The 27670-nt window shown below is 35.5% G+C and overlaps 1 protein-coding gene across 3 annotated transcripts in view; it reads right to left on the bottom strand.

Annotated features, from left to right (window-relative positions):
* The window catches only part of LOC150095180 (calcineurin-binding protein cabin-1-like), a 1028489-nt gene that overhangs the window by 870851 nt on the left and 129968 nt on the right, over nt 1-27670 (bottom strand). For all 3 annotated transcript variants that reach the window (XR_016550194.1, XM_090411711.1, XM_090411712.1), the window contains exon 10: nt 11096-11162. Coding sequence is in view for 2 of the 3 variants with exons in the window: in XM_090411711.1 (XP_090267837.1) it covers nt 11096-11162 (67 nt within the window). In the remaining variant the exon portion in view is untranslated. The remainder of the gene's footprint in view (nt 1-11095; nt 11163-27670) is intronic.

Raw genomic sequence — 27670 nt, 5'->3', positions numbered from 1 at the left:
GTTAGATTTTCTATCAGGGTTTTAAAATGGGTAGAGTTTTTTATATAGGATGTGGTAAGTCCAGTAAGGGAGGGTGGGGGTCAGAGAGTTAGCCAGCTGCTTTGAGTTTCTAGCACGGTGCGCTAGTTGGCATCTATATAGGTCTTGGGGGGGGAATTAGGTTTTTGGATTTTTGGTAAACCATATATGCGAGGGGAGATGAGAACTGAAAAGTTTGAGTTTTTTTGTAATGTTCGGTGGCCAGGAGGATACTTTTTTAAGTGAGTTTTTAAATTTTTTAACTTGTGTTTTTGTGGGATCGTGTCCTAGTGGGATGTAAGCAGTGCAATCTCTGAGGATAATCTCCATTTTTTGATTATATTCCATGACATTAAGGACAATTGTGGTATGATCCTTATCAGCTCTGGTGATGACAATACTTTTTTCTTTCCATAATTTTCTGAGAGCAGCGAGTTGCCCAGACGATAAATTACTTTTTGGAGGTGACGACTGAGCGAGGATATTGGCGACATCAAGTCTAATGTTATTGGCTATTTCCGGCACTAAGTGACATATTCCACATTCAATATTATACATTGATGCCTTCATGTCAACTTCACAGCACTTAAGACTCAACACACAGACACATGAATACCTCAACAATATCTTCTTCTGCAGTTACCATTCTGTAACTTTGTATCTATATATATTTTGTATCTTTGTATCTATATAAATTTTGTGTATCTATATATGTTTTTCAATCTCAATTGTGAACTGTATACGCTTGTATTGCTTGTTTAGGTGGCAAAGGAAAGTGTCTAGCGGCCATGAGACCAAATCGCAAAAACATCGTTAATGTATCTGAGCCAAACTTTGGGTTTTAAAGGAGAGGAACCTAGAGCAAGTTGTTCAAAATGTTCCATATAAAAGTTAGCAATCCGGAGGGGGGGGGGGATAATGGCGAGCCCAAGGCTGTGCTCCCCCCCCCTCCGGATTGCTAACAGACAGAAAGTTTTTTGCCATACAAAATAACCAGAATGTAATATATGCGCAAAGAGTGCCGTGATATCTGGAGGAAATTTGTTCTGTAAAAGAAGAATTGTGTCATTGATTGGGACATTCATAAAGAAGGCAGAGACTTCAAAACTGACTAATCATCTTTTTCTAATGTAATGTCTTTGATGATATTTATGAAGTGTTGTGTGTTTTTGATATAGGAGGGGAGATGACCTACCAACTCCTTGAATGTTGCCGCTAATTTTTTGGCTAAGTGAAAAGTCGGGCTATCAATCCCTTCAACAATAGGCTTTAATGGTGTGTTTTCTTTGTGAATTTTCGGTAGCCCGTAAATTCTCGGGGAACGAGCGTAGTGTGGAAATAGTTTTTTTAACTGTATCTTCGGGCCATGTGGTAATTGACTTAAGTAGATTCTCTGTTTTCTTTTTGATTCTATTAACTGGGTTATAGTTAACTAATTTGTACGTGTTATTGTCCGAGACCAGCAGATTCATTTTTTTCACGTAAGTGGTTCGGTTTAAGATAATGGTGGCACTTCCTTTATCTGCTCTGGTTATTAAGATGTTCAGATTTGACTTTGGTGATTTTATTATTATTTCGTGTTGAGTTCAGTTGTTTGTTATTGTTTTGTTATGATTTAAAATGCTAGCGGTTTCTAAACGTATTTTTTCTGCTATGTTATTTGGGATGAATCTTAAGCCTCTTTCAATATTACAAATAAATTCAAGTTTGTTTATCGATTTGGGTGCTATGGCATAATTTAAACCTTTGTTAAGTATCGAGATTTCATCTTTGTTTAAAGCGTGGTCAGATAGGTTAACTATATTATTGCTACCTGTTGGTGATTGGTGGCTTCTGTTGTTTCTTGCTTCTGGTTGGTTGTTATGAACAACCAACCAAAGGCAGTGCTGAACAAGAATTGTAAGTAGTTAAATATGTGGAAATTCCAAACAAGAGTATATATTAAGTGTCTGTTTATGGGTACAATAAGATAATATAAACTGATATTGAATTAAGGTTACTCAAGGTATGCCTTATTGTCAGTTAATGTATACATGACTAGAGATGGTGATTTAGCCTTAAGGAAGTAAATTAGAACTAAGCTGAAAATGACAAAGAATTGTAATAAACTGTGTATATATATATATATATATATATATATATATATATATATATATTAGGATAACCAAGCAATTTTATATGCTTGGTTATTTTAGCTCCTAATCCCAAGTATGCAAACAATTAAGTTTGCGCTTGAAACAAAGTTCAAGTCTAAAGATGGTACAACACCTGTGCAACTCGTTGTAAAGGTGAGTAAAGCTCTGATCACTATTCTTAGTATTTTCCCATAATGTAAAGCACATCTCACTAGAAGATGTATACTGCAATGCATTATGGGTGGGGTCACTACCCAGACCGGTTTCAACCTTTTTTGAGGTCTCCTCAGTGAGTAGCTAGACCCTAAATACCAAGGTTTTAGTAATACAGAGCGTTATCAACTTTACCTATATAAGTTGCAATAAGGTGTATTAAGCTTTAATAAAAATCTCTGGAGGAGATATTGATGGGAATAACCAAGCATATAAAATTGCTTGGTTATCCTAATATACAATATACCCAAGTTAAAAATTTATTCCCATCAATATCTCCTCCAGAGATTTTTATTAAAGCTTAATACACCTTATTGCAACTTATATAGGTAAAGTTGATAACGCTCTGTATTACTAAAACCTTGGTATTTAGGGTCTAGCTACTCACTGAGGAGACCTCAAAAAAGGTTGAAACCGGTCTGGGTAGTGACCCCACCCATAATGCATTGCAGTATACATCTTCTAGTGAGATGTGCTTTACATTATGGGAAAATACTAAGAATAGTGATCAGAGCTTTACTCACCTTTACAATGAGTTGCACAGGTGTTGTACCATCTTTAGACTTGAACTTTGTTTCAGGCACAAACTTAATTGTTTGCATACTTGGGATTAGGAGCTAAAATAACCAAGCATATAAAATTGCTTGGTTATCCTAATATACGATATACCCAAGTTAAAAATTTATTCCCATATATATATATATATATATATATGGTAATGTGAATGAAGCTGTATATATTCTTTTCTCATTTAATTAAATGATTTGTGAACAACACATTGAACTGATTCTGTCAATGCACTATCCTGAAAATTTTGAACCTGCATAAAATAGAAGTTTATATGATCAATAATTAAGCCATTAATAATTTAAGGTAAGAATTAATATAAGCAGGGAATACAAACAATCTCTGCTTTGTCTTTAGTTTAAAAATCTTATAATCTTACACTCAATGCATAGTCTAACTGGTGCAGTTGTAAAACAAATAAACTTGCTAGACTACACAGCATGAGGATATAAGATCTAGTAGAAATAAATAAATGGTGGCAGTTAACCACTCATGAAATTTTAAGTAAAGAACAAAATAAAGACAAAGCAAGATATGAGAAATATACGTAACAGAAATACAAAACGTTTTATAACAGTGACCGCACCCTGTGAGAAGCCTGGCAAGCACAACTTTCTCTTTTCTCCTTTTCTGACTACCAATGCTTAATTTCATGAAATCTATTTGTCAGTGCTTCCTGCTATGATGACTACCATTGGATTATTAACTTTGATCTTGTGAATTGTGTGCGGTCTGTATACAGGACTGACAAACAGTACCTGAAAATGCATAAAGAAATCTAGCAGCTGCAGATGCAGCTGCTAGATTATTTCCCTTAATTCCAATGTGGCCCAGAATCCAGCACTGCTGAATAGCAAAATTATGGACTCGATTTATACAATAGTTGTAGAAACTTCACAAAGCAATGGATGTGGATTACACAGGAAATAAGATGCCATGTAAAGGATGGACAGATTCAGGATTTATATAGGGTTAGTAGCAACATGGGGGTAAAATACCTCGAGTGGAAAAGAATGCCTAGTTTTTTAAAGGCTGAGGTAGCTATTGACATGATATGTTTGTGCCAAAAGAGGCTAGAAGTAAATGTCAGTCCAAGCAGAGAGATTTGATTCTGTCTGATGTGTGTATTACTGAGGATCAGGAAAGGTGAACTGAGATCCTTTTTGTAAGAGTAAAGGTAGGACTGTGTTTTGGTAACAGTGAAGGTAGCCAAGTTATTCAGGTCCCACTGCAGGATGGTGTGAAGATCAGTATTTGCTTGGAATGTCTGAGAATTACATCTTAAAGAGTTTTCTTTGAAACAAAAGATAAAAATCTAAAGAAGGCATCTAGAATAGTGCTTTTAAAGGATAGACTGTAATATATTTTGGAGAAAGTTTTTTTTTTCTCTTAGTAAGGGGACTGTTAGTGCTATCTATACTAGGCTGTTGCTAGCACATATTTCTGAAATTATGATAGAACAATATAAATTGTTCTAATGGAGAAATTTATAAAGTCTATAAATAGTATTTTCTTCTTCTGATGGTGTGATAATTTAAAATTCACTGTAGTAAAATATACTAGGAGTAAAGGAAGAAATAGTATTCTGGAGACAGAAATTTAGGACTAGTTCATCAACTCAATGAACGGTTTAAACAAACTGTCAAGTGACAGTTCTATATCAAGACTGTTGAGGTTAGACAAGTTTATGCTTTTGTTTTCAAGATAAGATGATATTCTTTTTGAAAATAAATGTACGCTTTAAATTAACATGTACATACATATGACTATAGTGGAGAACTAAGTTTTGTAAATCTCAAAAGAATTAATAAAGAGTTATCCTTTGAAATCCTTTTAAGTATTTTTTTTTTTAATTCATCAATAAATAAAACAACTTTCGCAATTCATGGTGAATAATCCATGAAACATCATTTTTTTTATTCTGAGGTTAAACTTAATATGTGTGTTTCTGTGTAAGAGAGAAAGTACCTCTTATGAATTTTTTAAAATCAATTTTATGTAATAATAATATTTTATAGTGTGAGCAATGAGCAATAAATACAAAATGTTATATTCAGGCAATGACAATCAAGGAAAAGAAGGAGTAGCCATAGTATTCAACCCAAAATACGAGGTTAAATCTTCTTGAATGGCAGGCAGTCTCAAGTAGAGTAATGTGGGCAAATACGAGAATGGGGAATTGGACAATGAGACTTATTTGTGCCTATGGTCCCACAGAACGTTCTACTAAGGTAGAAGTGGAGGAATTTTTTGAGGCTCTAGAAAAAGCAACTGACACAATGAAAAATGAAAAGTTGGTCCTTGTTGGGGATTTAAATAGCAGAGTAGGAAATGATTGTGAGACATACAAAAATATTTTGGGAAAATTTGGAGAAAAGAGCAAAGCTAATAATAATGGCAAATATCTGTTGGATTTCTGCTCAGGACATGGACTGGTTATTACTAACACCATGTTCCAACATAAAAATGTGCACAAATTCACATGGAGAGAAGAGGCTAGGAATAAGGAAAGCCTCATTGACTATGTTATTGTGATGTTTTCTCCTTGGGGCAGGACACCAGAGTGTACAGAGGATTTGAAATTGGAAGTGATCACTATTTAGTCTTGAGCAGGATAAAATTGAATTTCATATTGAAAAGAATAACATGTAAGAAAGTTTTAAAGCGAATAAAAGTTGAGCAGCTCTCAGATGTGAACTGTAGACTAACATACACAAAGATTATTGAAGAAAAAATGAAAGAATTTAAGAACAGGAACCAAATTTCAGAGATTCAGGGGAAAGCCTTGAAGATAACCTTGACTGATTCAGCCAGAGAGGCATGTGGTGAGGTTGTCTGTAAGGATAAAAAAATCAGAACTCCCTGGTGGACACAGGAAGTTAAAGAGGCAGTGAAGGAAAAGAAAAAAGCATATCAAAAGTTCCTGGCAAATAAGTCAGCTTGTGCTCTTAGAGAATATAGAGACAAATGCAAGAATGCTAAACACTGTGTAAAACTAGCTAAACAAAAGTCATGGGAGGACTTTGGCAAGAATATAGAAAATAAATATCAAGAAGGTGGCAAAATATTCTGGAGGTTGTTGAAGAAGCTTAAGAATGGAGGAAAGAGTGCTGTAAAAGGAATTAATGATGATAAAGGTGACATGAAAACTGGAGAAAAGGATATCCTTGAAGTAAGGAGTAATTACTTTGAAAAACTGCTAAATGGAACAAGCAGTGATGACAGCACAGTGATAAAAAACACTGACCAGGCATGCAGTCAGGAATACATATCCATACTTGAAGTAGAAAAAGCCATCAAAGTCTTGAAATGTGGAAAGGCAGCAGGAGTTGATGATATTCGACCAGAAATGCTGAAGTATGGTGATATAAGAGTCTTACAGTGGCTGCACTGCATAGTTCAGAAAGCCTGGACAGAGGAATGAATTCCCGATGATTGGAGTAGAGCTCTCATCGTACCCATATATAAAAAGGGAAATAAAACTGCATGTGAGAATTACAGAGGTATTTCCCTACTGAGATCTTCACTTTACGACAAATATCGAGAAAGCATTGGAATATAACAAAGATCTGTATTTAAGTTTTATTGATCTGGAAAAGGCATATGACAAGGTGCCAAGAGAGAAGCTATTCAATATGCTGCAGTTATATGGTGTGAATGGGGCATTATATCAAGCAATACTTAGTCTTTATTTGAGTTGTAAGTCAGCAGTTAGAATTGAAGGAAATACAGGAAGATGGTTTAATGTTAAATCTGGTGTGAGACAAGGATGTACATTATTCCCTCTGTTATTCATTATCAATATGGATCACATTATGAAGGAAAGTGGTATTAAACATGATATCAAAATTGGAGATGTTAATGTCAGCTCTTTGCTTTATGCGGATGATGTTATACTTCTAAATAAATCTGCTACAAGTCTGCAAGATTCTTTGACTAAATTGAATAGCTGTTGTAATAGATATGGTATGAAGGTCAGAAATAAAAAGACAAAGACAATGAAAATAGGCAGAATCATTGAAAATGTCAACTGTGTTGTGAATGGAGAACCTGTGGAACAAGTAAAACATTTCAGCTATTTAGGCACGATTTTTACTGAAGATGGTAAATTAAATATAGAAATAGACAACAGAATCAGCAAAGCTGGTACGGTGGGAAGTCAAATGAATAAATTCATATGGAATAAGAGAGAAATTAGTCGGAACACTAAATTAGCTGTATACAAGACAGTGTTCAAACCAGTTTTAACTTATGGATCTGAGAGCTGGGTCAGAAGTAAAACACTTGACCAAAGACCACAGATATGAGAGTCCTGAGAAAGATTATAGGCATGAACAGATGGCATCAATGGCAATATCATATTAAAAACGAGGATATTAGAAAAGAACTTGACATTGTCAGCATCCAGGAATGCATTAGCAGAGCTAATCTCAGGTGGTATGGTCACTTAAACAGAATGGGCAAGGAAAGATTAGCAAAACAAGTGTTCTCTGCCAGGTTGGCAGCAAAACGACCCAGAGGAAGACCAAGATATAGGTGGATTGATACAGTACAAAGTGCTTTAGACGATAGAAATATAAGATCTGATAATGTTGGAGTCTTGACAAGTAACAGACTGATTTGGAGGAAAATTGTAGATAGGAAATTAATAATGATGTAATTTTTTTTCATGTAGTACTATCATATCCTGTACACCCCTTGAGGGTACATGGCAGGAATTTGATGATGATGATAATATTTTATAATTTTTATATTAATTAAGCAATGTATATTTTTATTTGTATTACAATTCCCTTATTTTAATGCATAAAAAAAAAATGAATTCAATTAATGAGATTTGTTTAAGATTTGGGGGAAACAAATATTCCTTTGACGTATTCCCCAAAAGGAGAGGAGGAGGCAGAGCACTTTTAATTCTAACTTTTTGAAGTTCATTAGGGCTAAAGTTAGTTTAGGAGATAACCAGTCTCCATCCCTCAAACATTTGCTGATCCTAAAGTATAAATAAAGCAAAGCTTTTTTTTTGGGGGGGGGATGAGGGTTAGAGAGGCACACAACTGTACTCCTGTTGCCCTAAATGCTAAATATCATCTGTAACAGTCAATTCAATGGTCTATGTTCTTGAACTCATGGTAAAATCTGAGTTTTCAGCAAGGAAATGCTTAGAAAAAGTTCCTCTACTTGCCAACTAGAACTGAACTTAGAACAGTTGTTCTTCAGGAATAACAAAGACTATGAAATGAAACACTATTTCCACAGGCATGTAGCCCTTATACAGGCACCTATATATATTCCTTTAAAATTGATAAACTTAGATACTAGAAAGAAACAAATATTAACGGTATGACACTTTTAGTTGCAGTAATACAATGATTAAATTTTTAGGTGTAGTAAATATATATATACACTGTTGTAAAAAAGGTAAGGACGAACTACATTTTTACCTGTATATGAAAAAAATTTATTGACTACAGCCAAATGTGGACATGAATTTATTGCCAGCATACTAATAAATTGCATTACATAAAATGTGTTATAAATTTCACAAAAATTAAACTGCAATACATTTTTAAAAAAAGTTACAAATTTCCTGAGGACATAGCTAAGGAATTAATGTACAGTGCTTACTAAAAACTATGTGGAGAGAGACATTCCATATGGAATACGTCCACCCCAAACTGCAATGCAGTTTGCAGCTCTCACAATGTCATACCATGCTTAGCACCAAGTGATTCAGAAGTCCTTAAAGTAAACTGGCCCACTCATCCTTCAGAACAAGGATAAGACTTTGTTCCTTTCCTGGAGGAGAACTGTGAGCAGCAATGTGTTTCCCAAATGAGAGACATGCTGTATCTCCACTGCTCATGTTTTTATGGATGGCAGCACGATACTACATACAATGTAGTATCGTGCTGCCATCCATAAAAATAAATCCTTCACTTACAGGACCATGGGACAATCGAATATGACGCTGAAGAACTTCATTGCAATATCGTTCACCAATCATAGTCCCTTTTTTCCAGCACTTGTAGCTAGATGTATCCATTAAGCATAATGCGTTCCCACACCAAGGATCAGGTGTGGGAATCCCCAGCACCACCGTATCTATCCCTTTCAAGAACATTCTCGCAATGGTAAGCAGTACCATCTTCGCGCCAGATCAAGTGTCATCTAGAATTGGAGGAAAGACTAAAACAACTCTCATCTAAAGAGTACATTAAATTTTATGGATACAGCAACACTGAAACTGTGCTCTATGATATGCTGTGGAGAAAGAGACACAGAATACAGACCTTCAGGCATATAGAACTATTTGCAACAGATGTTTTGCTACAGTTTATCGAGATATTCATGTATCTATGGTTGTATGGAGCAGACTTGCAAGCACTTGCTGTGGTGCATCAATTATGTTTTGTTGTTATAACCAAAAATCTGTCTTCATGCTCCATGGCAGAGCAAGTGCAATCTCTTAGCAAATGTCTGGGCTATGTGAGATCAAAACGCTCTGGAGATATTCAATAATTCTGCAGCCTTCTTCAATCTTTCCAAATAATTCATCCCCACCTGAAATCATCTAGATCAGCATTTCCCAAACTTTTGTTACAACGGAACACTTCACAAATCCTGAAATTTTCACGGAAGACAAAGACCTTGGTTATTTTGTACTGTATTAATTAATAATTGATTGTTAATTTAGACGATTTTTATTATTAATTAATAATTGCTGGAATCATTAATTATTAATTTATAATTAAACATCAATTAAACATAAACATCATTAAATTAATTTGTGCTAATTTTCATTGACATATCCCATTCTGATCACCAAAAATTTATAATATTATAAGTACTTACGAGTGAATGCAGAATTTTTCTCCTGTGTGCTGGTAGTTTTTCCCTCCTTTTGTACATCCTAGAGATTGCTTTGTAGGTCGGTGGTGGATGACTCACTATCTGTTGCATCGCAAACACCTTCAAATAAGAGATTTCTAATATGTCTGCAGATTTAAAATTTAAATCTGTGGCTTGGAAACTTTCACCCTACAATACGAACTTGCAAAGAAAGTATTCAGTATTACTAGATATGAGAACTGGATACAGACTACCTTGATCTTCAATTTTAGGGGAAAAATTTTCTTTATACTTCCTTGCTGATTGGTCACTAACATTTGCAACACAGATGTTATTTCGTTCAGTTTTGAGAACAGAGGATACGCTGCCCATTGTTGCAATCGGCTTGCAGGCAATTTTTACGACCGGTCATAAACAGCAGTATTCTCTTTCCCGATTGTTGAAAGATTCTGATGTGTGAAAATTAACGACAATTCATGAATACTTCCACATTTAAAAATACACGGCTTGGTCACTAACATTTGCTACACAGATGTTATTAGGCGTTCTGGGTCTGAGCTTTGACATATTCACGAATGTTATTCCCCTCAGAATATTTCCACTATAAAATATTTATTCATGAAAAATGCTTAGAAAACTAAAATGACAAATTCCAGGAGAACTTCTCACGGAACACTTATTCACTTTCTGCGGAACACTGGTGTTCCATGGAACAGTTTGGGAAACCCTGATCTAGATGATCGCTTTGAGACTTGACAAGATATCCAAGTTTTCAACCTTATTCCTTCATGAAAAGGGCTTCCTTCAAACACAATTCACTTAGTGCATCCTTTTGTCTTTTATATGTTGAGTGCTACCACATGACCCCTTTGTGTGTGATACAAAAATATGAATGCGTACTTGCTTTTTACTCAGAATCATCAGTTATACAAATTGCCACAAGCTGATTCATCTGAATTTGCAGATGAATCAGCTTTAGAATTAGATTGTAATCTTTAGAATTAGTGTTTGTCCTTAGGTTTTGAACACAGTCTGTGTGTGTGTGTGTGTGTGTGTGTGTGTGTGTGTGTGTGTGTGTGTGTGTGTGTGTGTGTGTGTGTGTGTGTGTGTGTGTTTTAAACATAGCCATCTCAAAAGAAAAATCATGTATCATTTTTAAATGCTCAATGTACAGTTTATTCCTTAGATCTAGTTCATAAAGTGGACATACAGTTAAACAAATTGAAGTGTCAGCTAAACCTTATTTCGATAAATTATATTATTACTATCATTGCTGGTAGCTTACTAACTGAGGAAAAAAATATACTTACAATTGGTGGATCACTGCAGCTAATATAATCATACTGATTAATAAAACTTTCTCCCAGTGCTTTCCAACTGCAAAAGAACAATAACACATGAACCAAAATTGTATAACTTTAACCCTTTCTGAATTTTTTTTTACAAATGGAAAAAATTTCTCTTTCTATTTATTTTGTCTTTAGGTCTAAAAAAGCAAGGATATCAAGTATTTTTCTGAAAAATACATTTTCATTTTTCAGAAAATGAAAATGTATTTTTTTTCAATGATTCATGGAAATTTCATTTTCAATGAATCAGTGAAAATGAAACGACTCATTTTCACTGAATCATTTCAGAATTGGAATCATTCGCCACGTAATATGGGCTATGAAGGCCAAGAAATTTAGTGATTCCAACTGGAATCACTAGGGCAGAAAGGATTAATAAAAGCATTACCATAAACATCTGTTTTAGAAACAGTGCGACTACAGAAATAGCAAAATATGTGCTTATTTAGACAAATATTTTATTGAAGATAATGAATTAAATATAGAAACAGATAGCAAAATAAGCAAGGGTGTGTTGGGGGCAATTACTCGAAGAAATTTACACGGAATAAGAGAGAAATCAGCCAACACATACAATTAGCATCATGTAAGCCAGTGTTTATATCTGTTTTAACAAATGCATTTGACATTTTTAATGAACAAATATATAAATCTGATTAAAGATCATGAACCACAAAAATCAGTGGTCAGTAAATTTGGGACGAACACAAAGCATTACTTTAAATTTTTCAGGAAATGACAACGTATACATCATCGTCATCATCAAATTCCTGCCATGTACCCTCAAGGGGTGTACAGGATATGATAGTACTACATGAAAAAAATTACATCATTATTAATTTCCTATCTACAATTTTCCTCCAAATCAGTCTGTTACTTGTAAAGACTCCAACATTATCAGATCTTATATTTCTATCGTCTAAGGCGCTTTGTACCGTATCAATCCACCTATATCTTGGTCTTCCTCTGGGTCGTTTTGCTGCCAACCTGGCAGATAACACTTGTTTTGCTAATCTTTTCTTGCCCATTCTGTTTAAGTGACCATACCACCTGAGATTAGCTCTACTAACGCATTCCTGGATGCTGACAATGTCAAGTTCATTCCTAATATCCTCGTTTTTAATATGATATTGCCATTGATGCCATCTGTTCATGCCTATAATCTTTCTCAGGACTCTCATATCTGCGGTCTCTAGTCTTTGGTCAAGTGTTTTACTTCTGACCCAGCTCTCAGATCCATAAGTTAAAACTGGTTTGAACACTGTCCTCTATACAGCTAATTTAGTGTTCCGACTAATTTCTCTCTTATTCCATATGAATTTATTCAATTGACTTCCCACCATACCAGCTTTGCTGATTCTGTTGTCTATTTCTATATTTAATTTTCCAACTTCAGTAAAAATCATGCCTAAATAGCTGAAATGTTTTACTTGTTCCACAGGTTCTCCATTCACAACACAGTTGACATTTTCAATGATTCTGCCTATTTTCATTGTCTTTGTCTTTTTATTGCTGACCTTCATACCATATCTATTACAACAGCTATTCAATTCAGTCAGAGAATCTTGCAGACTTGTAGCGGATTTATTTAGAAGTATAACATCATCCGCATAAAGCAAAGAGCTGACATTAACTTCTCCAATTTTGATATCAGGTTTAATACCACTTTCCTTCATAATGTGATCCATATAGATAATGAATAACAGAGGGGATAATGTACATCCTTGTCTCACACCAGATTTAACCTTAAACCATCTTCCTGTACTTCCTTCAATTCTAACTGCTGACTTACAACTCAAATAAAGACTAAGTATTGCTTGATATAATACCCCATTGACACCATATAACTGCAGAGTATTGAATAGCTTCTCTCTTGGCACCTTGTCATATGCCTTTTCCAAATCGACAAAACTTAAATACAGATCTTTGTTATATTCCCATGCTTTTTCGACTATTTGTCGTAAAGCGAAGATCTGATCCTGACAGCCTCTATTTGGCCTGAATCCAGCTTGTTCTTCACCAAGCTTTTCTTCCACAATTCTTCTCAAACGTTTTTCAAGTATACTTGCATAGATCTTGCCAGGAACGCTCAGTAGAGAAATACCTCTGCAATTCTCACATGCAGTTTTATTTCCCTTTTTATATATGGGTACTATGAGAGCTCTACTCCAATCATCGGGAATTCGTCCCTCTGTCCAGGCTTTGTGAACTATGCAGTGCAGCCACTGTAAGACACTTATACCACCATACTTCAGCATTTCTGGTCGAATATCATCTACTCCTGCTGCCTTCCACATTTCAAACCTTTGATGGCTTTTTCTACTTCAAGTATGGATATGTATTCCTGAAGGCATGCCTGGTCAGTGTTTTTTACCACTGTGCTGTCATCACTGCTTGTTTCATTTAGGTTTTTCAAAGTAATTACTTCATACTACAAGGATATCTTTTTCTCCCGTTTTCATGTCACCTTTATCATCTCTAACTCCTTTTACAGCACTCTTTCCTCCATTGCTAAGCTTCTTCAACAACCTCCAGAATATTTTGCCACCTTCTTGATATTTATTTTCTATATTCTTGCCAAAGTCCTCTCATGACTTTTGTTTAGCTAGTTTTATACAGTGTTTAGCATTCTTGCATTTGTCTCTATATTCTCTAAGAGCACAAGCTGACTTATTTGACAGGAACTTTTCATATGCTTTCTTCTTTTCCTTCACTGCCTCTTTAACTTCCTGTGTCCACCAGGGAGTTCTGATTTTTTTATCCTTACAGACAACCTCACCACGTGCCTCTCTGGCAGAATCAATCAATATTTTCTTCAGAGTTTGCCACTGAATCTCCAAGGTTTGATTCCTATTCTCAAACTCTTTCATTTTTTCTTCAATAATCTTTGTGTATGTTAGTCTACAGTTCACATCTGAGAGCTGCTCAACTTTTATTCGCTTTAAAACTTTCTTACATGTTTTTTTTTCAATATGAAATTCAATTTTATCTTGCTCAAGAGTAAATAGTGATCACTTCCAATTTCAAATCCTCTGTACACTCTGGTGTCCTGCACCAGGGAGAAAACATCACTATCAACAATAACATAGTCAATGAGACTTTTCTTATTCCTAGCCTCTTCTCTCCATGTGAATTTGTGCACATTTTTATGTTGGTTTATGAGAGATGTTAGTAATATCCAGTCCATGTCCTGAGCAGAAATCCAACAGATATTTGCCATTATTATTAGCTTTGCTCTTTTCTCCAACTTTTCCCAAAATATTTTTGTATGTCTCACAATCATTTCCTACTCTGCTATTTAGATCCCCAACAAGGACCAACTTTTCATTTTTCATTGTGTCAGTTGCTTTTTCTAAAGCCTCAAAAAATTCCTCCATTTCTACCTTAGTAGAACCTTCTGTGGGACCAGTAGGCACAAATAAGTCTCATTGTCCAGTTCCCCATTCTCATATTTGCCCACATTACTCTACTTGAGACTGACTGCCATTCAAGAAGATTAGCCTCGTATTTAGTGTTGAATACAATGGCTACTCCTTCTTTTCCTTGATTGTCATTGCCTAAATATAACATTTTGTATTTATTTCTCAGAAAGATCTCACCAGTTTTTGTCTTTTTTGTTTCAGCTATCCCTATTATGTCGATCTGGTACTTATCTAATTCCTCAGCTTGCTCCATTTCTTTGCCATTCAGGCTTCTTATGTTGATAGTACTGATCTTTAACTCTGGTGATGTTGAGTTGGGGTGTTTTTTTAGATTTGTTCCAGTAGCTGACTTTTCACTGTTCACCCAGGTTCCCTGGCGAAAACAACGGCGGCCTTGTTTAACCGAGCGACGCCCCAGCCAGCATGAAATTTTGTCATGTTGTACCATCATTTTTTATTTTGGTTTAACCAATAAGAATACAATTTGGTCGGCTAAATTCCAAATTGCCAGCCCATCCTTGTTCGTTCAGTATCCAAGTAGATACCCAACAGGGTGCACCACGAGAAGGTGAGGATTGGACATTAGGTCAGAAGCCCTGGTCGGTTCTCCGCATTCCTTTAAAGGCTATGTGGAGGTCTCCTCTCAATTATACAGCTTTGACCCTTAAGCAACCCCCGACAACGTATACTAAAATATTAATTAAAAAACTTTAATCAATACCTTCCAATATTTCAGCAATGCTACATTGTCATCTTCTGGGAACATAAAACTATGATATGTGCATGCAGGCACTAACAACGAGCAAATGAGGCTGAAGAAGGCAACTGGTGTTGCTCCTAGAGTCCTAAAAGAGTCCCCATAGTGGGCTAAATTGGGTTGTCTTGGCTGCTAGGATGATGTTCTTAGGATGCAAGCTTCCCAAATTTGGGGGAGTCTCATGCACCCAACTCTGTCGAGGTTTGGGAAGTTTTTTTTAGAGATGAGGCCGATTCGAGGAATTATCTTTCATATTTATATTTGCTGCAGTGTAGCAAAATGGCTTTCTTACAGCGTATTCTGTGGTGGGCATCTAGTGCATAGTTCACGAGTCCTGAGTGGCTGTATTGGAGAAACTGGATGTAGTCTTTGTGTTCGGTTATACATGACTTTAAATTTTTCAATTTTTCAAAACTTTAATCAATAAAGTTTAATATATATTTTAAAGTTTTTTAACTAATATTTTAGTATACATTGTCATTTCCTGAAAAATTTAAAGTCATGCATAACCAATGTATAAGTTTACATATTTATGAATTTAGGGACACAAAACACACGTTTTACTGATTATTAATAAAATAATCAGTAAAATAGGTATTTTATTAATAATCAGTAAAATAATCTTTTCATCACGTGTGTTTCGTGTCCCTAAATTCATAAATATGAATGCTGGTCACCATGTAATCTTAAACAAAAGGTATAAGTTTATCTACAAGAATTATGATCATCCACGGAGATTCAATCATATACAAGACCAAGCAATATTTTGCTAATTAAAGCTGAAGATTTCAATAAACTAAATTGTTTGACCTTCTTAAAACACTGCCAGGATAATAAGTTGATTGAACTTTGTAAAATTAAAACCGCATCACATCACCGAAGGCTCTAAGCATTTATAGCCGCACTAGTTCACTCTACTATGTGAACAGCTTGTCGCCACCCATGTTTTCTTGGACAACATTAAAGAGGGCTATTCGTACATTAGAGGAAGAGCTTGCCGCTATGCTGAATGACAACCTTCGGACAATCCTCTCAGATGTCTCTAGTGCTTCAGCAGAGAAAGAATGTATTAAAATATGATGTCAGCACATCAAAAAATTGGAAGTCTAAAAAAGAACTCTGCCTCTGAACCTCAAATACTGCTCAACACGGTAATTAACCCATCTTCCCTTACCATGAAGCACTCAGCATATTCGCACATGGCCACAACTTCTCCTTAGCACAGAAAAAAATATCTTTTCAAGAAATAATGATGCAGGTAGAATGTGGTATCCACAACCTTCCCATCCATACTGCAAACAATATCAGACTGGATGTAGCCAGGATTCTTACCAAAGTTAAACCACTAAAAATCAACCTATCTAAAGAAAAATTAAAAGCTCTACAAGAAATGAAGAACAGTAAAATAATAATCACCAATGTACGAGTAAATATGGAAAATGCCACTGTGGCTCTCAACCAAACTGACTACATAGGTAAGCTTTTATCTTTACTGTTAGATCGGTCTACTTACCTCCCCATTGAATATGATCCCACAAGCTCCAAAATCAGAAGTAACCTTCTTAAGGATCCTTTGGGGTGTTCTGATTTTGGAGCTTGTGAGATCATATTCATATGTGGAAGTGATCAGCAGACTAAACCTTTCAACTCTAGATCCCCCCCTCGCTTATATAGATTACCAAAAATCCATAAGCAGAATGTGCCATTACGTCCCATTGTGGATTGTATTGATTCCCTCACAAACAAATTAATCAAACATTTAGCCAAAGTGCTCACACATTATACTGGCAACACACCATCACACATAAAAAAAACTCAGCCCACTTTAAAGCCAGTAGAGAAAACCTCTTACTCCAACACACTGACATAATGATCAGTTTTGATATCTCATCCAAGCCAAATTTCCTCCTGATATCTAAGCCCTATTCCACTTCACCATGAACTCAGGCTAATTCATTTGGCAAGGAAAATTCTAAAAACAGATAACAGATAGAAGGGACAGCCAAGGGTTCTCCACTCTCTTCACCCCTTGCAAACTTCTTTATGGAGACTTTTGAAGAAAAAGCCTTAAACTGAGCTCCACAAAAAACCCACTGTTTGGCTTTCTGTTCTTACACGGCTACACGGCTTAGATACACTCCACAACTTCCAAACACACTTAAACAATCAACACCCCAGAATCCAGTTCAAGCTGGAAAAGGAAAACAACAACAGTCTCCCTTTCCTAGATACTCTGATTACATGCCAGTCTGATTGATCCCTGGCTTTCTCTGTTTACAGAAAACCAATCCACACAGGTAGATACATTCACCAGCAATCAAATGGATTGCTGGTGAATGTACTGTTGTGAGGGTGCATGAGACTGCCCCCACACAACAATATGAGATTATAAAAACCCTATGTAACAGGGCTAAATTAATCTGTTCAAATAACAATGCCCTCACTACTGAACTTAACCATATCCTTAACACTTTCTTAGCCAATGGCTACAACCCCCAAAAAATCCAGAAAATATTAAAGCCAGTTAACCCTCTCCCCTTCATAACAGAGATTACACTAAATCTATCACCATTCCTTATATCCGGGGCAAGTCTGAAAAGCTAACAAAAATCCTAAAAAAATATGACCTGACTACCTGTTACAAACCATGTAAGAAATTGGCATCCCTTATCCACTCCAAAGACCAGTCACTTCACCTAGACCTACCTGGAGTATACCAGGTCCATTGGAGTTGTAAACTGTCCTACTATGGCCAAACAGGCAGCACAGCTAATATCAGGATATCCAAACCCAAATACTACATCTGGTTTCACCAATACAGCCACTCAGGACTTGCGAACCATGCATTAGATACCCACAACAGAATACGCTGGAAGAAAGCCACGTTACTAGACTGCAGCAAATATAAATATGAAAGATTATTCCTTGAATCAGCCTCAGCTCTAAAAAACTTCCCAAACCTCAACAAATTTGGGTGCATGAGACTGCCCCAAGCATCCGTAGCTCAGTCAGTATAGACTAAGCTCTCTGGTCAGAAAGATCTGAGTTCGATTCCCATTAGTGAAGTGAGGAACCTTTATCTGGTCTCTTTTGACTGAAGGCCGGTCTCATACGGAGGTAGGGGTTTCTTTTTCATCTGGAAACTGGGTTTTTCATCCCCCCAGAACAGGCAAACCGGCCCTGTGAACAAACATGGATTACAGTCATGAATACGTACCAGCCATATGCCGGTCCCGAGCCTGGATAAAATTAGGGGGGTTGGGGAAAGCAATGGTTAACTACCCTTTAAAAATCTCACCAGGAATACTTTGTGGGCAATGCCTACGAAGCCACCTACAGTCGGAAATGACTGAAAGGAAAAAATCAGAATCAAAATCAGACTACCCCAAATTTGGGAAGCTTGCATCCTAAGAACATCAGCCTAATAGCCAAGACAATCCAATTTAGCCCACTAGGAGCAACACCAGTTGCCTTCTTCAACCTCATTTGCTCGTTCTTAGTGTCTGTGTGCACATATCATAGTTTTATGTTCCCAGAAGATGGCAATGAAACACTGCTGAAATATTGAAAGGTACTGATTAAAGTTTTTTAATTAATATTTTAATATATGTTGTCATTTCCTGAAAAATTTAAAGTCATTTATAACCAATGTATAGTTTATCTACAAGAACACAAAGCATTAGTGGCAAAACCATATTAAAAGCTAATTTTAAGAAAGGAATTAATCATAAATTTACAAATATCCAGTGTTATAAACTTATACATTCCTGACAATTCAGGAATATGCAAGTGAAGTCAACATAAGTTGATATGGTCAACAAACATGGTAGTACATAGTATGGACTGAAATGTCAGTACTCAGGAATGAAATTGATGGTAACTCTTCAGGAGATTTCCCAATCCACTGACAAATAATCTTGTTGCTGCTTACTCTTCCAAGCTGTACCTGGAGGAAGTTCAGACCAGAAGCATGCAGGGGCACTCTTCGAGACAATACCTGGAATGAAGTCTGGTTACTCAATTTGAGAAAGTGATGACCTGAGTCCCACTCCCCTGCCTTATGCGTATCCCAACTCTTTTGCTTTTCTATTTTATACTCATGCCTGTGATCAACAATAAAATCATCCCAGGGTAACAATGGTTAAAAAAATTATCCTGAAAAAAAAAAAAAAAAAAAAAAGTCAGAATTCCTCACAATAAAATAAAAAAAAATTCCACATCGACTTCACTAACATCAGGGGTCTTAATTCCAATATCAATCATCAAAGATAATATACTATTTATGAATGAACCACAAATGCCACCCTCTACATCATCTCATTTTGCTAAATCTTTTGGAGACTACAACTGTGTTAGGAATAGTTACTTTAATTTACCAATGTTTCGACCTTCATATTAAGGTCATCATCTAGTGTATATACATATACACAAAGACAAGCTATATTACTTTTCAAACAGTATGCCAAAGTGACAACAATGATTTGATCAACCGTTATTCTACTAGCCCGACCTCTAGTGGGGAAAAAATCAACATCAAAGCTATATCCTATTTATAACATTATCAGAGAACAAATTCATATAAATACTTTTAATACAGCAAAATTGGAGGTCTAAAACTAAGATCCTAGATTACTACATTCCCAATTATAATTAACTCTGAGACCAAAAGGTTATGTGGGTAGATTATTACCATCCGTATTCCTGGGATTTTTAGAGCACCATTATTGTTAAGTTAGAGTGGTTGATAAGAATTTCACAGGCCTCGTTAAATTTATGCCCGTACCATGTTCTGGTGTTTGCATGTAAACAACAGGTGCCTTACCAGTCGATTCTATGTAGAGTATGCAGAGCATGATCAGAAATGCCAGATTTACCATGTTATTAAATTTAATGTGCATTTATGTTCCTTTTCTTCAGACAGGAATTGTGCATCCTTTCACCTATACAGAGCAAATTACAGGTGCAATGAATGTGGTATACTGATCTTCATTTTCCTCATTACACCTTCCATGATGCCTTCAACAAGAAGAGCAAGACCTGTGCTTTTGTCTGGTCTGATATCCCATACCAAGGGTTATCAAATCCAGAATTCCCATTATATGATCTGCTTTGGTTCAAGGTCTCCTTACCTCACTTTATTACCTTCATCATCTGCCTATACCATTCTCTAACTTACTGATCTCTTTGAATATCTATCTCTGAAAGTTGATCGCATACAATCTTATTACTCCAATAGCGAGATAATATTTCTCCTATGGAGAAATATTATTATGGAGCACTATTTAACATAACCATTAGGCACTGTGCTACCTATTAAACCTTTTAACCAGCTCTCACTAGAAATATATTGTTAATGTCAGATAGTTCTCTTCTTGACAAGTCTGGCCATAACCTCGTTCATGTCTCCTTTGTTACGGTTGGCATTCTCCCAGTCATTCACAGCCTTGTATTCTGTAACACTACAAAGCATGCCAAATGGAATGATCTTTAAGACTTCTATGATTAATTATTGCTTCCACTCTTCTAATCCTAGCATCTGCTCTGATCAAATAACAGAAATTATTCACAATGGGATGAGTGCTTCTCCACTCCACTCAAAAGCCTTGACCGCCCTCCAAACCTTGTTTGGATAGGGATCACCTAATTATTATATACCTTTGTCAGATCTATAAACTTAAATCCTTGTTACATTTCTAAGAATTCTGACCTATTTATCCACAAGAACACTGTGATCCTGATATTATCCCCTATTTTGATTGAACCCAACTTGTTTTTCTCAAAGTGTCTCTTCCATAATTTTTCTGAACCTCTTTTCAATTAGACTGATTATTATTATCAAAATAAAACTCCAAGAAGTTAAGGTGGCTTCCCTCTGGTTATCGATGAGTCTTTGACTTCCTGAAGGAAGTCAAGGACTCATCATTATCTACACTCACCACATCCAATGGCAATCCATTCCAATCCTGCACTACTCTATGAGAGAAAAATCCAGCTCTCACTCCCTTCTTGATGGCATTCATTCTAAACCTCCAATGATGCCCTCTCGTCCTTTCCCAACACTCCATAAGATGAAAAATAAACCTACCAATATCCAGTTACAGCCTTTCTGAAGTTTGTAAGTCTCAATCATATCACTCCTCTTTATTCTGTTTGCTAGGGTCTGCAGTCCACAAATTCTCAACATGTCTTCATAATCAGTATTCCACAATCCTGATATTTATTTTTACCACTCTCCTTTGCACTCTTTCCACTGTATCAGAATCGCCATGGAAATCATGATACTTGACCTGATTTCTTTACATTCCAAATGTGATGCATTTGTGTTTGCAAATGTGTTCCATTTGAAATATTTGCTATATAGTCCTTAACTTCAACTTCCTATCTACTAAAACTCCAAAATCCCTATCCTGATTTGTATCTTCTAGCATACCACCAATGAAATATGAACTGGATATATCTCATCATATCAAACTGCATGACTTTATTTAGTAACATTCAAGCTGTTAAGCATGCGTTTTCACATGCCTACATTTCCAGGCTATTCAAATTATTCTATAAGTAGGACAATCAGCTGCATTCCTGATTATCCTGCCTATCCTTGCATCATTAGCAAATAGCCCTGTCAAATCCTTCCCAATGTCATTAATGTAAAGATAGAATAACAACAGACCAAGGACTGATCATTGTGGTACACCACTGGTTATCTTAAATTTTGCAGACTCACATCCCCCCCCCATACGATCATAACATACGAGATAATATACCATTCAATCCCATGGTCATATTTGCATTGCGATTCTACAATATCCTAAGTTCTTCCAATTCATTAACTTGCATTGCAACATCAGTTTCTACCACCTGTCACAATATCTTCACCTGGTTACCAGACTCTTGCTTAAGATTATGCTTTCAATACCATAACCACCATCATCATCATCCTTACCTGTGCACACTTTGTATTGCTCATGAGTTTGCTAATCACTAGTCTCCTTATATACCCTCCACCTTTCCCCCCGCCCCAGTTCTTAATTAATGACACTGCTCACCCATCTAACTCAAACCTGATATGTTCTCCTGACTCTGGGTATATCATTTGATGCTGCTTCCTTCAGACACCCCTTGACGATCTCCAATATACTCATAATATCCTTCCCAATACAAAGTCTTATGCTATGGCTCTGTTTTGAACAACTTTTACTTCATAAACTTGTAATAGTAGCCTGCCCTGTAGTTCCATATATATATATATCCCTTCTTTTTTTTAAGTAGCTTCTCCAATTTGGAGGTTGGCAATGAGGGCAAGCCAGAGTCCATTCCTCTACCATCCTCTTGATCTCATTTTCTTCTTTCAAGAAATCATCACTGCTTGCCTGTAAGCATAGCACCACATCTCAAAAGCCTGCAATTGCCTGATTTTTGATTTTGTATATATCATCTCACATTCTTAATTCAATGTAAACCATACACAGGATTTTATTCTTCTTATTTTAGTCGGTTTATTTATTCCAGAAGTCATTAGTAATTATTATTTTAAAATGCTTCTTTTGCCTTAGGCTATTTTTGATTTCCATAACTGTTGTTCCATCTTCTGTAATTATTACTCCTAAATAATTATAAGCCTTCACAACATAGATTAAACAATTAAATAAGCTTCTTGATGAAGTTGTTAGATAGGATCAAAATACTTTGTATAAGTTACACACTCATTTTAGAAGGACTCCTTGTTTATGTGGTCTACCAAAAATTCATAAAGGTTGTGCACTGTGAATTGTACTCACTCTCATACATATATAGTTGCCAAATTTCTTTCACATTTATTAATTGCCCATATTGAAAAATGCAATAATTCCACACATTTTCACAAAAAAATCAAGAATATTCAAATACAACATCTGGATATGTTGATAAGTTTTGATATCAACATTCCATCATCTGACACAATTAGTTTACTATATGATGATTTCTCTCCTGATGTTGTGAGGATTTTTGAATTTTTTATAATTCAAAAATATCAGGTGGAAAAGAAAGTTTTATGAACAGATTGAAGACACTGCCATGGATAATGCTATGTCTCCACCTTTCACAAACTATTCTCTGAACCATCTGGAAGATACCTTGTTCTCATCCATTCACCTCCAACCTTTTCTTTCGTAATATTGATGACATTTTTGTTGCTGCTTGGCCTCATTCTGAAAATGAACTTCCAGTACATCAGATCAATAGCTTTCACCCACCATTCAATTCACCATGGAAAAAGAAAATGCTGGTAGTTTTACCATTCTTGATTTAGGTGGTGCTTTTTGGAATTGTCAGTTAGTGTTTAATTTTGAGCTTAATGTACTGAAGATGCCTGTGACACACAGGCGAAAATTATACTAATAAATAATCTTTCTACGTGAGTTTTTTCCGTTATTTATTGTGTACTGATAGTGTTAATCAGAAACACCAGTCCTCTCCCTCAAGCTTACAACAAGAACTTCTCATTATCAAAACTTTAATGGAATTAAATGGTTATAACCAGTGGTGTGTTGGTAAATTTTTAACAACTGGCTCGCTTTATGAAAAATTTGATTCTTCACAAAGTTCTATTGTATCTTCAGATGTCTTTGTTTCTGCTTCTTCAAATTTTGTCCTTTTTATGTTTAAGAAGTTTCATTCTATTTCATTTTTTCAACTAACAGCTATCCGCTTTTTCGACCGCAAAACTCTGATTAAATTTATTTTAATTATTAAAAGAAAAAAAGAAAAAACCGAAATAAAAACATACAGGAATACCTTGATTATCGCGATTATTGCTGCCACGAAAAATACCGCAATAATCGAATCCGCGATAATCGGGATAAATAATGCGTGTAAAATGGGTGATCAATGCCAAGGATTTTTCAAATCTATTAATTAAATTTTATATATCAAGTAAAAAAGAAATGTGTTAAACGTGTTAAGTAAAAAATGAAGGTTCATTAAGAAAAACACGATTATTCTTTAATCTTTATTTATATATAAGAAGTACATAAAGTACATACAATTATTCTTTCTTGGATAAAAATTGGTGTAGAATTGTCTGGTGGAATTTTTTCTTTCTTTTTTCTTCATATAAAACTCAGTAGCAACAGATGGAATTTTCAATTTCCTGACGAACTTTCAGTGATCGCTCGAGATTAGGATCGCTGTTCAAGATTTTTTCTTTAAAATTTTCAGCAATTCTAAACATTTTGTCCATTTCTTTGAGGGTAAATTCCTTCGGTGCCAAGTCAATTTGTTCGTCATTATCAGCGATTTAAGCATCGTAAGCACGTTCTCTCTCGAGGTTAATTAGGTCTTCATCATCCAGCTCCTTATCTTGTGACTGAAGCAGGTCCTGAACATCACCTTTTTCAATTTCTTTTAGTTCTAGATTGAAGCCAAGCTCAGTTATGTCATTGATAACACGGATTACTTCATTTTCGAATCCTTTAAAATCATTTGCACAATGAGGAATAATCTTTTGCCACGCCACTCTCAGGTTGCTAGACGTTACTTCACTCCATGCTTCCTTGACATTCTCAATGCAATTTTTGATACTGAATGCCTTCCAGAATTCTGTCAAAGTCATAGATTCATCTCCTGTAGTCTTTTCTATTGCTTGTGAAAAAGTTCTTCATAGGTAATATGTCTTAAAGGATGCGATTACACCTTGATCCATTGGCTGGATGATGAAAGTGGTATTAGGTGGTAAATAAATAACTTTTACATTTTTGCACAAATCATTCAGTGCTATTGGATGACTAGGTGCATTATCTAATATCAACAAGATTTTAAAATCAAGATTTAATGACTCGCAGTACCTTTCAGCTTCAGGACAAAAACAGTTTTTAAACCAATCCTCAAAAATAGTTTTTGTCATCCAAGCATTTCTATTGGATCTCCAATGAACAGGGAGAAAATTTTTATCTAAACTTCTAAGCGGGAGAGGATTTTGTGAACGATAAATAAAGAGAGGCTTCATCTTGTAATCTCCAGAAGCATAGTAAAAGTGTTACACGCTCCTTTGAAGGCTGTGATTTTTCATTTTTTGTTAAAGATGTTTTAGTGGGCATTTTTTTTCCATAATAAGCCTGTTTCATCAGCATTAAATATCTGATCATCGGTATAATTTCCTTCTTCAATGATCTGTTGCAATTCACCAGGAAAACTAGCTGCTGCTTTTTTTCATTGGCACTTGCAATTTCACCTTGTACATGAACACTATGAATGGTCGATCGCTTTTTGAACCAATCAAACCACCCTGAACTTGCAGAGAAAGTTTCTTCCACTACTAACACCGAATCATTTTCGCTTTCTAATTGTTTTCTTTTTAAAGTTTCAAACAAATTCAATGCTTTTGTTTTTATAGTCATGTGACTAAGAGGAATTCTCTTTTGGTTACAATCTTCTATCCACACTGACAATAGCGTTTCCATTTCAATCATAAGATGGCTTCTGTTTCTCGTAGTCTGGGACACAGACGAGGTCGATGCACTTTGTTCTAGTTGCTTATAGTTTGCAGTGTGATCTAAAATATGGCGAACAGTTGATTCATTTAGACCGTACTCTCTTGCAATTTTGGCTTTGGTTATGCCTGCTTCATACTTATTTATCATATGCAACTTATCTCCTAAGCTGATCACTCTACGTTTCTTCTTGATAGTTGTAGACTTGAAATCATCCTCGTTTCTTTTAGCATTCATTGTAGGGATAAATAACAAGAGAAATAAATATCCACATGTACTTCAGGCAAGGAAGGATAATTACTGGTAAGTGATGAGAAGGCACTGTCGGATAAAAATGAAGCACTACAAGAGAGCGATACCTGGAGAGTGGCAACTCGAACTGGTTGCATGTGTAGTGGGCTACATCTCTCGGCCGTGATAATTCGAATTTGGAGTGCAATAATTGAAATTTTGGTATCAAATTATAAACCACGATAAATCGAGACCGCGATATTCGAGGTATTCCTGTATATTAAAGAAAATTTTCCTATATTACCTACAACTTACCTATTATCAAATGAAATCCTGAACAAAAAAAAGTAACACTAATATTACCACTCGTAGTCAATCAAATGACTAGAGACTGTAGCCGTCGCGACGAATTTTTGTATTTATCAATAGTGCGACAATGTTGCATTTTCAAGAACTTAATGTTGCAAGTGCTTGGAAATTCGCTGAAAAATAAGGCATTATTGTTTATTCAAATACCCAGTTCGGGAGTTTTGATGACGTGTTTGTGTTTTAATGAATACAGACATTGTTTAGTAAATAAAATTGCTTCCAAAATCCCATTCGTAAATTGAGTTTGTGTCTTGTGAATTCTCCTTTATGCATTTATTTTTGATAATAATAATAATAATAATAATAATAATAATATATGTAAGTGTTTATTATACAATTTCAAAATATTTACAAGAAAAAGTATATACTACCATTCATCATCTATCCTTTCATAAAGAATTTTAATAACCGGCTCGCCCGACTTAAAAACATTAACAACCAGCTCGCTAAATTTGAAAAATTTTAACAGTGGTGTGTTGGGACGGTGGGAGCCGGTCCCAACACGCCACTAGTTATAACCAGTGGCGGCTCATCCATAAGGGCTCACAGGGTTCTAATCCCCTCACAATTTCATTATCTCTGAAATTATTGGTAGAATACTAAAGAAGTATCACCTTAATCCCACATATTTTCCTATGAACAAAATTTGTCATCTGTTACCATCTATAAAAGACAAACTGTCGCCTCTATCTTTAGCAGGTGTTTACCAACTAAAGATACATTATAAAGATACTGTTCTGTGAAAAAAAAAGAATGAGCATCCATAATACACTGAATATGCAAAACCTCAAAAGTCTGGTATGACACAGTGTAGTATTGACACTAAACACAGTATTCTGTGAGATGAAGCTGGTTTTCTCCATAGAAGACTTTTAAATATGAACGCCTTTTCAAAGAAAATTGTGAAGCCCTTTTACATTGGCCTAACTTGAATCAAAATGATTGTTTTTCTCTCTCTCCCCCACAGGTATGGGAGATTCTAATTTTATGTAAACATCAAAAATAGTTTTAATATTATTTATTAATAATAATGTTAATTTATAGCAAAGGGCAACTGTTTTAATTGGTAAACCAACTGTTGTATATACCTAGTGTTCCTGTTCTTTGATGTGGTTGTTATTTACAGATGCTGATGATATACTGTGGTAGGCAGACTGAAAGAAGGCAATATGCCAAGGTTCATCAAAAAAGTTCATATCTCTTGCCTCGCCAATAATTCTCCCACATCTCTCAAACTAGACTTTTCCGTCCCCCGTCCCCCATTTTCTTCAGTCATACTTCCTTCCTT

Source organism: Typopeltis vanoorti, chromosome 21 (genome assembly GCF_054136105.1).
Source record: "Typopeltis vanoorti isolate ZY-2024b chromosome 21, IOZ_Tvanoo_1.0, whole genome shotgun sequence".
Classification (NCBI taxonomy): domain Eukaryota; kingdom Metazoa; phylum Arthropoda; class Arachnida; order Uropygi; family Thelyphonidae; genus Typopeltis; species Typopeltis vanoorti.
This window is presented reverse-complemented; position numbering and strand designations above follow the sequence as displayed.